Source organism: Chinchilla lanigera, unplaced genomic scaffold, assembly GCF_000276665.1.
Source record: "Chinchilla lanigera isolate Chin_1 unplaced genomic scaffold, ChiLan1.0 scaffold00035, whole genome shotgun sequence".
Classification (NCBI taxonomy): domain Eukaryota; kingdom Metazoa; phylum Chordata; class Mammalia; order Rodentia; family Chinchillidae; genus Chinchilla; species Chinchilla lanigera.
Window position 1 is genome coordinate 9174157 of NW_004955436.1, and position 15295 is coordinate 9189451.

The following is a 15295-nucleotide window of genomic DNA, read 5'->3' on the forward strand; positions in this document are numbered from 1 at the left end:
TTGCAAAAGGAAGTGGTTATGACTGGAGGACCTAGTAGGGCACCAAGGCAACATGGCTTTGTTCTGTATTGGTATCTGGAAGAAAGAGAGTGAGTGAGGCGGTACACTGGTGCATCAGCCCCTCATTGTGGTCCCGCAGACATACGGGAAGCTCAAGTGTGGCAGAGGGCAGGAAGGGTCTTTGCGCTCAAGAACAATGGGAGTAAGAGAGGGATGCAGGGAAGAAGACAGAAGTGCAATCACACATTTGCTGATTTGCAAGAATGCCTAGAATGGGCTGTGAGATCCAGCACCACACTACATTTTCATTCTCTGCTCAGCACAATGATCTGAGCTGCTCATTATGGCAAACACAAAAATACACCCATGGGTACGGCAATTCAACAGATGGATGCGTCATTGTAAAAAGCACCTGTACAAATTTGATAGCTTGTACACATAAGACAACATACTATTTTAAAGATGTTCCCATGTAACAATCATTGGTGAACTCTGTCCTTAATAGTCCATGAAATAAGAAGTGAATACATGCAGGACAATGTTCCTATGAAGGAGTATAACTTTTTCAATGGTTGTTGAAAGAAACTTACTTAAATTTCGAATTCAGAGAAATGATAGCACACCTATGACCCTTACACCAGGAACGCAGCAGTGATGGTACTCCAGTCTGTATGTCCTGCTCTCTGCCATCTCTGCTGAACCTCAGATCCAGCAGTATAATTGCCCACAACTATCTCATTTCTCAAAATAAATACAGTCTTCTTCTAAGCCTTTTTCAGTGTTTTACTCCTTCAATTTAAAGCCTGTCACCACACCATAATTCCCAAGGCCAGAATTCACCTCCAGTGGGTCACCAAATTCTCCTGATTGCACCTCTCAAATGTCTTTCAACTCTGCCTCCTCATTGGAATTCTTATCTCTACCGCATCAGTCCAACGACTGATCAATTTTTGCTTAGCCTGAAGTAGCAGTCTTCTAATCTCCCTGAAATCACCTTTCAATCCTTTTCCTAGCAGACCTGAGTACTATTTCTAAAAAAACAAATCCTTCTAAACATCCTAACAAAAAAAGGAAGCAGTTTGTTCTTTTAAACAATCACTTCCTCATGTAGAATATTTTAATGTATAAAAAAATTAAGACAAACTGATAGATGAATAAAAACATAAGTAGATAAATAAGAGATCACAAATGTAGCAAAAGTTTCATTATACTGATGGACATATGGGTATTCACGGTCCACTTCCTTCAGATTTTCTGCATGTTTGTAATTTTAAGTGTATCAGAGAAATTATATTTAATGAAATATTTTACGATGCATTAATATAGGTTTTGTTTGTGTCATACACAAGGATGATTAAGCATTTTATGTGAATTTTTCCACTGGCGTACAGGAGAACGTTTAATACGTTAAATATATTTTCGATTTTTCCAAAAACTGATCTTTGCAGGAAAGAGCTCTGATTTGTAGCATGTGCGGTTTCCATGTGGTACTACTCTTATTACAGTGTTAAGCTTCCCAAGACAGAATTTTTATAAATGAGCTTTCATGTTCACTGATATACAGTTGATATAGACATAAAGAGCTTCACGGGATTGAGGAGGGGGGCAGCCCAGTGGAACACTGCTGGCGCAGCATGTGTGAGGCCTTAGGTTCTATTCTCAGTATTGGGCAACTGCAAAATTGACATATTTCTGTAATACATGAAAATAACTTGGAGATTCGAGTATATTTTTCTTTTTTTTTTTTTGGTTTTTCTCCCGTACCAGGAACCGAACTCACGACCTTACGCTTGCCAGGCAGGCGCTTTGTCCCTGAGCTAAATCCCCAGTCCCAAGTATATTTTTCTTTGTTTAGAATATAACTAGTATACCTCTAGGTGATTCATATTTTAAATATCACCTAACAATTATCTGACAAAATGCTTGGAAATTTCACAAAGATTTGTAGTACATAACTAATTAGAACACCAGTGTCAAATAGAGCAGGTTGCATTATTGATCTTTTTCTTACAGAAGAAGAGGGAAAACTTTACAGAGATTAAGTTACTTGCCCACTAGTAAGTTGTAGAGCTGGATTCAGATTTTAACATAGAATTGTTGAGTTTGCTATCTTTCAAATCTTAACTCATAACTACTCGTTCCCTCAGTTGCCTGCCTGATTTAGTGTCACTCGTGTTGCAGAGCTCCGGTACATAACCACAGAGCACATCTGTCGCACTCTTCAGGGACCTCCTTATTTACCCACCTTCCTACTTTCTAATCTATACAGATAACTCCATACAGAAATGCATGCAGGTCTTGATCTAAGAGTTCATACAGTGCCTGGCTCACTTAGCATTGAACACATGTGAGCTACTAAGAGCATAATTCCCTAGATCTGAGTGCCTAGAAATCAGTCTTCACCTTAGACTCCCTGGCACTTTCAACAGCGTGTGTCGTAAGACATTCACATCAAAGAAAATGATTCAGTATTAATATTGTCTTTGTTTTCCCATTGAGGAGCTGCTTGAAAATGATCAAATCACATCCCTATTGAGCACAGGTTCCCAGAAGATGATTAACAGAGGAGATGGGTATTATTAATTCTTAAGTACTTCCTCCTATCAACAGGGTATGACTGCAGGCACTTTCCTCTTAGAGACAGCATTGTATCAATATTGGGATAACTTAATAGAAAATACACTGAGCATGTGAAAAAAGATATATGTTCCACACACACTGCAGTATTTACAATAGCTAGGTAGCCCAAGCCTTCAGGGATACAAGAAGGGCTACATAAATTCAAGAACTTATGTCCAATAGTAGGTTATTAAGTAGTCATTAAAGATAATAGATGTTCTGTAAAAACACAAAAAATGGGTTTCCACAAAGGCAAGTAAAATAATCAGAAGAGAAAACTGTATATATCTTATACTTAAAAAATCCTCATAGGCCTTGAGGAAAACAAAGACCTGCAATAGTGCCTTAGAAGTAACGTCAGTTATATAAATACTGCCAGGCTACGGGCGACTTTTTAAAAATTCTTTTTTTTTTTACAAAATTTGGTATACTGTTTTATTCCATGTAATTACAAAACACATTGGATGTAAGAATTCCATGCAATCTTTACAGAATCTGGAACTTTCAGCAGAAAATCTCCTGAAACGTCAGTCTTTGTGCACAGCTGTCTTATTTTCTCCGCCAAGGAGAGCAGAGGTGACCGCTGTGGAGATCAGGCACACGCACCTGCACACACGTACACAAGTGGCCAACACAGCGGAAGAGAGAGGCGGAGAAGCATGAAAGGAGATTTGGTCAGTATGTGAGTGTTCCTCATTTATACAATTTTTAAGGTGGTATCCAAATTTCCAAAATAAATTACTCTTACAAACGGTAAGCCCATTTTCTATATTATATTTTTAAAAGGCCTTGCTTTAGCAAAAATATACATTTGCATGTAGCATCAGTACAAAATATGATGTTTATTATATTGATAAGATATAGTATCTGCCTAAAATAATTTATACAACAGGTAAATTTTTATTTTACAATTGTTTACAATTCTTTTGTTTTGGAGAGGCAGTATGCAGGGGTAGAAAATAAAACCATGGCCACAAAAAGAAAGATGAATTCTTAAAACTCAGCTTCACTAAGCTGATGGAGCTGAGACAATTAAAAGGGACATCACTCAATGATTTCTGGGCCATATCATAGGGAGTGACAGCTGAATCTGCACAGATTGTGCCTAGGGTGACATGAAAGGCACGAATTCCTACCCTTTGAAGTTCATTTTCTATTGGGTTCATGAAATACAGTATTACTTATAAGCCTCCAGATTGAAATTTGCATGATCACTTTCCTTTGAGTGATATTTTTTCAATCTGCACTTTACATTCACGTCGGCAGAGCGGAAAGAGGATAGGAAAGCCACCCCTACATGAGTGAGCATCCGAAAAGGAGTTCTTAAGGTGATGATCCTACGTCCAGTTTAGATTAAATGATGACATAATGAGACACATCTGTATCCCATCGTAGTTTTTCTTTCAAGAAATTTCACTGAGTGACCCACATACTCCCTAAAAGCTAATTACAACCATGACAGTTCTATAGGAATGAATGCCCAAAGCACTCACCTAGCTCTCTTTCCCCCCAACCTGTCCTGAAAGGCTGGGGGATATTTTTGGCTAGAGCTTGATGCTGTTTCCTTCTCTATTCCAAAGCTAAGAGCAAATATACTGATGTTTTTTCTTTTTCCTTAAAGAAGTATACAGCGAGGGAATACCGCAGGAGGGGTAGTTCTCCTGGGCACAAGGAAGAAAGTCAGGAACATATCTACGTACCACGTGACCACAGCACCTTAGAAAAGCAGACACTCCCTGGCTGGGTCTCTGGAACTCACGTTCATAATGAGCATGTTTGATATCTGGATTCCCATCTTTAAAATTCACATAGGTCATTTTCCTTCATCAGACACTTTCCTGTTATTATCATTCAAACTACTCTTAATATATCCTTGTATTTTTAAAGCTATTTGTATTCCCCAATATCAAATAAAATTCCTAGGGCTTGAGGGGAAATTCAGGATGTATTATGAGACTGAGGCTGTTATTTAAATCATTCCCACCTGTCAGTTTGATTGCAGCATGAAAAACTCAATAAAAACAATGAAGCCAATAAAAAGAGTACTTAATGATATCATTAACAGACTCAACATGTGGTAAAGTGCTCAGGATAAATATATACAGTGTCATTTTCACTGGTTACCAAATGCTTTTCATCAACAATGTAAGTCAGAGGAGAGAAAATTTAAGCTGAAAACAACTCCAGTCTAGTTAGTAAAGGTAATTACATTTTTATTGATAATGTCACCTACAAAGAAATGTGCCACAATCTGAGATGTATAATTAACAGTAACTCCTGCTCCTGAGGTAAAACTTTAAAAAGATAGTAGGCAAGATGATTTCCTAACCAATCATTCATCTTTTGTAACACTTATGCTGGTAGCTCCTGACACTAGATCTATAGCAGAACGTACAGATGTCAGTCACCTTAAAAACCTATCTCTCTTCTTTGTCTTAATTTCCATGGTAACTCAGAATAACATTTCTGTAATCCATGAGTCCCTGAGTTTTTACAAAATTATCTTGATGACTGAAAATTATAATGCCTCCACCTCTTCATATATATTCCCCATGTGTGGACAGAAAGCAATGAAAATGCAAACAATCCTTATGATGACTATTTGCTCGACATTAGTGTGTTATTTCACAGGTATAGAATAATATTTTTTGTGTTATTTCACAGGTATAGAATATTTTTTTCAACATAAACCTTAATCCAGCTCTGTATGCAAAAGTTAACAATGCATCAGCAAATTATATTTTGACAAAAATTTTCCACCTCTTCACTGAACTTCAGAAATATTTTGTATTTTTATTATGGTTATAATATCAGAATGTCAATTCCTTAAGAACAGGAATTCTGTCTTACTAAAGGTGTATCTTCTATAGCCTTAATGTGGCAGTTAGTGAAAATTGGACTCTCAATCAATTTTGTGAAATAAACAAATGTCCTATCCAATACACAGTAGCGCTTGAATTTCTGCTCTATTTCATTTTCTCCTCTAAAACAATGTAACATATTATATGTTTTGCATGCATATTACTGATACTGGACACTGCATGTATTTGAAAAGGAAAAGTAATAAAAACAATTTAATAAATTAATCACTTAACAAAAATCTTTAAAATACATTTACTGAAAGAAATTTTCTCCATTATTAGCGGTAGTATATTGCAGAAACCTATAGATTTCTGATTTCTCATGTAAAAGGACAGAGGTACTGTAAAGATTAGCGGCAACATCTGTAATTATACCCATGTTTTCTCATGTTTTCTCTGTCTCCAGTCTCTCTTTAGCTTTAGCCCACAGTAACTCCAGTTCGCTTTGGGCAGACGAATGTACGGAGCTGGATCGTGTTAGACGTACCCGCAGTGACCACCGCAAGCCCCGATTGACACCATGCCCAGCGCATGCGTCTACCTTCAGAACCCACAAAGCATCAGGCGTGTTTACACCTGGGTTGAACATGGGACTACCTCTGCTTTGAATTCTGCTCCTATCTCTTTGCATTTTACTGTGTTTACAGATTTGATTCTGTTGACCATCAGGGAATGAAGCAAAGGATATACCTGTGTAACTTGGAAGACCTAGTACTTAACCTCACTCCACTAATAAAAAAATCAAGCCAAAAAATTCCCCAAACAAATCAATGTTTTCCAAATGGAAGTATTATCTACACAGTCGGAGAAACAAAGTCAAGTTATTATTAAAAAGAAATCTACATTAGGATTGTACTGTTTTAGACTTTTAAGAAAATTGAACTGTTCTCTAGTACTTTTATAGATTTTTATCTTTAGCTTCCTTGAATTTAATAATAGTAACATTGCTTTTTAAAGTTATTCAAACGCAATAGAGGCAACACAGAAGATTATATATAGTATTTAATACTGTTTTAAATTTTCAGAATAGGCATTCCTATAAGTCGTCAATTTACGTCCAAAGTGAATCATCCCTTCAATGTTCAGCCAGAGCAGTTACTATCAGAGCTCTTCACTTTGGTGCAAGCTCTAAGCTGGTGTCAGTGGTAACTAGTCTTTGTGACTGATAACTCTCTTAGACCAGAGTAAAAATCAATGCAACTGTTTTGCTGATGAAGCTATAGCCAAAAGTCCAAAACTTAATTCCACAATTCAGGGTAAATGAGTGAGTATTATTTTGTTTTTCTTTTCCTTCCATTTTCACTTTCGAAGAGAAAAGAATGCATTTTTAGTAAATGTTTATATGTGACAGGAGACACTTTCCTACTCTCTGCTTCATGGGTCTCCATGTTTCACTAAAAATTGCCAAGAGCGTTAAACTTCAATATAGGGGCACTGAGCAGTTTTCCTAACTGTGTAAATATGTTACATTTTGGACACTCTGAACTGTTGACCTTCCCTACAAGGGAGATGCTGCTAAAATGTCAGTTAATCACGAAGTGGTTCCACAATGGGCGACCTAGAAGCAGCAGGCAATTTCAAAGAGCAGTTTTAACGTGCAATTGCCAAAGCATGCAATGCAGACAACTCGTGATGACAGCACATTTTATTTCTGTGTAATAAGAGAAAAGAGAAACCGTATTTTCTTTGCTTCTATACCAGATGGTACACCCAGAGGAAACAAACACACAGAAAAAAAAAAAAAAAAATGCATGCTTTCTTTGATTGTTCAACGGAGTTTTTAAATTACTTCCCATTTAAGAGAACTTCACATTTATGCCATTTTTAAAAATGTATAAAGTGCCTGAAGAAACATTATGTGAACAATAAAACTCGGGTAAGGATGCAGAGCAACAGTGAAATAATCAGACCCGTAGGTTCCTAAAGCATGAAGCAGACTTAGATGGCTTCTGCTACTGGAGGCTGTGATAGCCCCTGTCCTAACTTGAGAGACCCTCAGATCAGCCAACAGCACGTACAAATGATTTCAATCTTCTTGGAAAGCAAACCAAAAGATAGCTTTGGCAATCACACAGGTAGCCATTGACACAAAAGAACCAAGTAATATATTTGTTACACTTTCTGTTAACCAAACTTTTAAAAATACAACATATATTTAAGTGTTCAGTACCAATCCACTGTGCTTTTAATAAAAGAGAAGAGACAAACATAAGGAAGGCTATGCTTTCTCAGGGAATAAATTAGCCATAGAGACTGTAGCCTTTTTTTTTTTCTTGAGACAGTAGTTTTAGAAGTGCATACCCCCCCAAAAAAGGTAATGTCAGAATCTATAGGGCTTATGATATCAACCTGTTCTTAGTAAAATTTACAACAAAACTTTAAAAACAGATTTTATATTTGCCTAATGTCTTGCGCTCTCTATTGTCTTGTTAGGTTTTAAACGTTTAAAAAATTATGTCTTCAGAAGTTCGCATTTGCATGTTTAAAGCTTTGCTTTACAATTCTGGCTACACGAACTACTATTGCATGTGATTTGCCTTATTTTTGAAAAAATAATTGTCCCAGTAGAATGCAGTTAGCCAAGGTTTTTGTTTTAATATGCTATAAAGTAACTAACTTATTTTGCTACATTGCTATCTTGTATATTGCTTATAATCTTATAACTGGCAAAAGCCCTGGTCTTCTTGGCCCATGAGAGACAGTCTTGTTAAAAAATATGCATTCTTAGTGCATAAAAACACATTAATTTTTGCAAACTGTATTCAAAAATGTTTAAGTTGTGTATGTATAACTTAAAATTCTAAAGCTGTGACTGAACTAAAATAACAAAGTGTATGTGACTCCCAGATTCCACCTGTTGTACTTCTGTTCATTCATTTTATACTATGTTAAGAAGAGGAAAAATTCACCTCGGGATTAGAGGGAATGGAAAGGGTGCTTTTAAAGTACCAGACAGTAGGTTTAAGCTGCCATGGTCAAGCGCTCTGAAATTAGACAAGTCACTGATAGTTTGAGGTTTTTCTTCCCTGAGTATTAAACTCACCAAGCACAAAAATGACATAATAATATATCTAACTCAAAAGACTGATGTGGGTATAAAACACATCATCATGAATTCACTTTATATATTGATTCTAAACAAATTCAGGTCAATACTTAGCTAAAAAGTCTACATTCTCCTCCTAAAGTGTAAAATTTATTCATTTAGACAGAAGCATAGTTAGCAGACGGGTTGAAAATTTATTGACAGATTTCTTCCAAGTAAACAACATTTACTACTGCCAGAAATAAAATATCAATGTCTTAAGTGCTTTAAAATAGGTTTTTAAAAATAGTAAAAAATAAGCAATTTATTCTTTGATTGTACTTAGGAGCCACAAAAGTTGTCTCAGTGTAATATAGAAAAATGAAATGAGAATTTCTGAAGGCCAGAAATAATCATGTATAACTTAAAAAACAGTTACATGAAATTAATATATATTTACAACTAATAAGTATTTACATTTATTATTAAGGATAAGAATACATGACATATTAAAATAACTGCTTCAAAGTAATCAATATTAATTCAACCAGATTATACTCATGGTAAAAAACTAAAATTGTAAGTAATATATTCCTGGTCCTGATTGAAATGCAGTATTTTATAGATTTGGTGATCAGTGCCACTTATAAAACTAGTAACCACAATGCCATTAAGTAGAATTACACAGGAACTTCTTCCAAAGGTCAGGCTTGGGATCGCAAGAGGACTATTTCTTTAGATTCAAAGAATTTTGTAGTGTTTGCAATCTTTACTAAAAATCAACTGATAGGAAATTTTGCCTAAATTTTATTCTGCTTTGTGATAGAGAATCTCAGGCATAGGCCACTAGTGGTACTGCTAAAGTTCAAGTGACCTTCCCTAAACTTAGGAGAGAAAAGTAGACCTTGAAGCAGGGAAATAGAGGAGCATCAGAATTTTAATTAATACAAATTTTAGATATACAATGCTTATCAATTATATTCAACTTCTGCTTTTCAGAGGTAATTTTAGAAAGAGTGCTACACGTAGTTTCATAACTTTCCTTTTCTTCTGGAGAAAGATTAGTAGAAATTCCTAGAGTTCACGAACATGGTTTCCTTCAAATGTACAGTGTACTTGAAAAATCTAATAGCACTTCTCCCAAAAAACTTGAGCAGACATAACTGTGCAGACTTTAATTATATGTGTGACGAAGATTCACAGCATTGAGTATGGCTTTTAAAACATTTCTAAAACTGGAAGTAAAACAGCAAGTCATTGAGCTTGCTATCACTTACCATACAAGTGTACACATTAAATGTTTTTAAATAAAGAATCGGATAAAACTTCCAATGAAATTTCAAAATATCAAGGTAGTTTAGAAGTTAGAAAGCAGCTATAGTGTAAGTATAGGCAAGCAAAGTCAAGAGGGGACCACAGACTATCAAATCATTATGGGTTATTACATTCGGACATACATTATAAAGATAAAATGCAGACCAGCATAATTTTATTAGAGATAAGAAAGGGTGATTTTATAGAGCACATGTGAACAATTTCCACAGTGACATGGACTCTTGTTCATCTTTCATGTCACCATGGGATACGAATCTTGGAACACGGAGTGAACTATTCTTCTATCTCTACAATTTCTGCTTCCAATGTCTACCTTAGTTGAGGTTGTGAAGTCCAACTTTCCTCTCTTTCAGAACATTTATCTACTACTAAACTAGTGTTTTATCACAAGACCTTGAACAGGAAGGCATACATCTATCAAATATTTTAAACAGACTCTAAGACTTCAGCTCAGCAGTGGAAATAGCCAGTGTCTTCTAGGATCGAGTGTTTTTCACATAACAGATTAAGTATGGTACTAGTCAATAAATTATTAAACTCTCTACTGCCTAAATCTCAAATGAATGAGTGAGTGGTTAAACTTTTCTCCAGTAAATATCTTTTAATAGATGCTTTAAATATATTAAAATTTATCTGGATTCAGAAATATTAATAGATTAGAGTTTATCAGGTAATTCAATGAGTTTTGTTGCAATGGTAGATCACTATTCCTGGTGAGTAGCCCAATAATATTGTAAGTAACAAGCACATCTTTAAGAAACAAGATGTATTATATCAGCACTTATATTTTCATTAATTCTCAGTTTGTTTGCAATTTTCAGAAACTGACTTATCAAATGGTTAAGGAAGGTATTTCAACAAAATGGTCGATGAATACAAGATACCTTTTAAGCTACTCTAAAAATTAAACTATTTTTCACAATAAACACTTCCCTAAAAAGTGCACCCAAAGAACTTACATGATTAAAATTTTCAGTGGCATTTGGTAGACAGCTAATAATTCCTCCCATTATAACAACATGCTGTAGTAAGGAGCCAGGAATAATGAGTATATCTTATTTCTTTTGCTTTTCTTCTTCATTTTTTCACACAGTATTATTTTCATAGTTCTGTATCAGACGTGGCAAGAGCATTGAGAAAGCTTAAACATATAATGAAAATCTTTCTGTATTCCACAGCTGGTTGTCAAGCTGCTAAGCTACTTCTCAATGGATTTTTTTAATAGAATGGCTGTCTCATGGAGGCATTTTTCACCTGTCCTGAGTAACTATTTTTATTTATCTTGTATGATAAGGCCTGTGCATGGACTAAATTAACATTATTGAAGAGGACAACTTCTGCATGGTAAAAATGTATTCACTATTTGCTTGACCTGAAAAGGTCTTCTTTCCTAACCATACTTTCACCTACAGTTATCACAAATGTTTGGATTGAATACATAATGGGTTCATCAAAACCACCATGCAGAAAACAAATCTGTTTTCACAATAACGCCAGGATAAAAGCGGCACACACTGGAGTGAAGTCAGTTAAATTACGACATAATCAAGGTGACAGATTATTTCAGAGGACCTCTGCTCGTGTAGCTACATCATGAGTCAGGACATCAGGACTTTTAGTATTGTACGCGCACTGCACTTCTGGGTCCCATGTCTTCCTAAGGTATCATGGCCCTTCAGCCTTACCTGCACATTTGGTTCTGGTGATTAGCGGAGGTCCTGGCAGTCCTGTTCCACCTTCCCCGGGTCTTGTAAGGAGGACACGGATCTCATATTCCGTGTCTGGATCTAAATGCCATAACTTGTAAGTTGGAGCGTTGACTGCATGGGTTTCCGTCCAGGATCCTGACGTCATCCGATATTCCACTTCTTTCAGGATAATGGGCCCATCGCCAATGATAGAGTTGGCATTCAGTTGAATCAGCAAATATGTAGGCCCAACGCCCAGCAGCTGGGGAGGAGCAATGGGCCTTGGTGGTTCTAGGACAGAAGAGTGTGCAATGTAATTAGATCTAAAGCATTATAAAAATACATAAATGTCTCTTAAAGCCTAAAGGCTTAGTGAATGATTAATTTAGGAGCACATGATAAATATTTAAACCAGACAGGAGTGATCTGGCAAATGTACTTTTAAGAGCAAATGCTTTCATGAAGGCTATGATCATTTTAGCACAAGTTTTCTTCCATTAACAGATGCCTCTGTGGGAGATAAACTTGTGAAGGCACAGTAAACAAGTCACAGAAAGAAAAAGCATTTGTAGATGAAAAATTCTCATTAGCTACAAAGAGAGTGGCGTTGATCTCTCTATATGCTGTTCCACTGATGAAAGATAGCCAAGTGGTCCTTTCCGTTCTGTTCTGGCTTTGTTTGCACCTCTTCAGCTTTCAGGCAGATGAATTAAGGAGAAAGCCACAGAGAAAGAAGGTTCTCACGGAAGTCAAGCCTGGGTTCTGACCTGCTTCTATACACTCAACTCACCATATAAGAAAAGGAAATTGACTCACTTTTACAATCACAAAGCGCTACATATCGCTGGCCTTTGGGAGCCACATGTGATAAGACAATCTGTCACGAATCAAATGAATGCTAAGGGTACAATGCAAATTAATTTTTGAAGGCTTAAGATGTTTTGTTTGCAAGAAATGTTGGGGAACGTTATTTTAAGGTTTGAACTTATAGAAATGATGAAGAGTGTATGCCAGCATTTGCTACTACTAACAATAATGCAAGTGATATAAAAGTTGGGAGTTTATGAAGGATTTCACAGCTCGAGCTCTGGCTCTATGCTCTGTCCACAGGGAATATTAAGTCAGGAAGCGGTAATTAGTACAGTGTGATCAGTGGGAGTTTTTTTTGAACTTGTGGAGCACTGCTCACACATTTCAGGGAAGTTAAAGTACTTTAAAGGAAAGCATTCATCTTAATAAAGTGGTAATTGCTCCTAAATTCATTAAAATTATTTTTTCAGATAGAGGGAATGACATAAGGAAAACCATTAAACGCATTCCGACAATGCTCTCACCTGACCCACCCCAGGCAGAGATAGGCTGCAGAAGACACAGTTATAGGGAAGTCAAGAAGAGCCAGCCAGTGACTTTCAAACTCTATTTTCTATTTCTTTTTTTCTTTTTTTTTTTTGTTTTTTTGTTTTTTTTTTCCAGTACCAGGAATCGAACTCACGACCTTGCACTTGCCAGGCAGGCACTATGCCGCTGAGCTAAATCCCCAGCCCCTCTATTTTCTATTTAGTGGTGAAACACCGCATGGGAAAAGTGCAATGCAGAAAAAATAAAGCTATGGAGAAGTTTTACCTTTCATACAGGTTTAAATGAAATAAGATTTTTCAGCTGGACCTGAAGATTTGCTTTTTAATTATACTTTCATAAACATTAGTGCATAAAAACCCCTGAATTACAAACATCCCTCACCTTATTAATCTGGATCTCACCATAGACTGAGAACATTTTCATGAATATTTCTTCAGAGTTCATAGGGAAATTACTTATTTAGTAGCTACTAATTGCTACCCCATTCTATAGGGTATCCATATAATATGATGGAGAGGAAACGATTACAATAAACCAATAAATTTATTATTTTAAACTGAGATTTATATGAAAAATAAATAGTACCTTGTGATAAAGAAAAATAGATGTAACATAATATTTTACCCTCCAAAATACTTAAAAGTATAAGTAATTTCTTTAAATAATCATGGCTTATTAAGGCAATAGGTAGCAAACTAGCAATTAAAAGAATAAAGAACTAGTAGCTAATCATATTCATGTTTAAAATGAAAATAAAACTACCATCAAAGAAGATAACATATGTTATATAAAATGGATATGTTTAGAACTATTTCTATGGAAAATAGTTCTCAACACCTGGTTTATAAACTTTAACTATAAAATGTTTTCTACAGACTTGCTAATTGTTTCAAACAATATGTAGTTAAAATTGTTTTCTAGATGTATTTCCAGTTTCAAAGTGAATGCTGTGAAGTCAGTCTCAAAAGGGGAAGCTTAAACACAACCAAAACAGCTTAGAATTTTCATTCATCAGCTAGTAGAAGATACAGCTATGTAGTTCATACCATGAAATTGTATCAACTGGCCTAACTTTTCCAGCCACAGTTTACATAACTTACAAGGTAGATAAAAGTTTTAGTAGGGAAAAAGTAAAATGAAATTGAATAGAGAAATGAACATAATGGAAAAAATGTAAAAGTCTTCCCAGACTCTACATGTTGCACTTCTGTCAAGAAACAGTCTGTATTTGTGCATAAATGAAATTGCCTCATCTTTGCAAAGTATCTTTCCCTTCCAGATGGTTCGTATAATCTAAGCTACAGCAGGAAACAGTGCTACACTCAGAGCTTACTGGGGTTCAACCCATAGCTGAAATGCCACACTGTGTTAGAGCTCTACAATGACCTGTACTGGTCTGATACTTAACATGCTCAAAGAACAGGAAGAATATGCCAAAAGGACTGTGACTAATAAACCTTGGTTGACTGACAAGTGTATAGGTACTCTGAAACGCGACCTTACACCTGACTACTGAATGTTAGATCTCACCCCTCAGAACCTTGCGCTCTTATCGCAGAGACCAAGGAGCTAACAAGGGAGGAGAGCCCAAGATGGAGAGGAAAAGAAGGGAAGGAAAAAGCTACAGAAAACACAATACAAGAAACAAGTACTGCATTTCATCTGGGATTTCTCTCTATAAGTGAAGTGAAATCTGAAACCGGAAGGCCCAGTTTCTCTCTATAAGTGAAGTGAAATCTGAAACCGGAAGGCCCAGTTTCAAAACACGCATGCATAGGAAGAGCAGGGTACACATGCATATGTTATTTAACTTTGACTTTCAATTTCATCATTAGTAAATAAGGCACTATTTGAAGAACTTTTAAAGACTGTGTTTTTCTAAATATATCAATAAGTTCTGTATGCGGTACTACTTTGCTTTGTTTTCATCTTCACCAGAAAGCACATAAATTTTAAAACCAGAAATTAATAGCTGCCACTAGTGTTCTGCGTAAATGAAGAAATGAGTTTGATGTAAAAAAATCCTTTGTCCCGAAAAATGACAGCGTGTCACTCTGGTTTTACATCTTGCGCACAAAAGGGAGTAGTTCAATAATCAAAGTAGTAGCTCCAAGTGGGAACAGTGGCAATATTCAGCGAGGGCTGGAAACACATACCTTGATTAATAGCAGGACGATAAGAAGTGAAACTCACATTAACAAGACGAATATACCACTACATATTAAGATTTTTTTCTGTTGATGATAAAAAAGTAGCCTTACATTAGCATATATATTTTGTTTCCAGACCCTTGAGAACAAGGAGATTTATTTATAAAAATCTCTATTCATTTCAATAAATTATGCATGAATTTTAATCAGTTAGCAAATGAACTAGTAATTGTTCTGCAGCGATATTAATATCCTTCA

General features: G+C 35.8%; 1 protein-coding gene across 1 annotated transcript in view; it reads right to left on the reverse strand.

Annotated features, from left to right (window-relative positions):
- The window catches only part of Ptprk (protein tyrosine phosphatase, receptor type, K), a 395867-nt gene that overhangs the window by 198415 nt on the left and 182157 nt on the right, over window positions 1-15295 (reverse strand). Inside the window, exon 6 of the mRNA XM_013516643.1 lies at window positions 11526-11819. Within this exon, the coding sequence (XP_013372097.1) occupies window positions 11526-11819 (294 nt within the window). The remainder of the gene's footprint in view (window positions 1-11525; window positions 11820-15295) is intronic.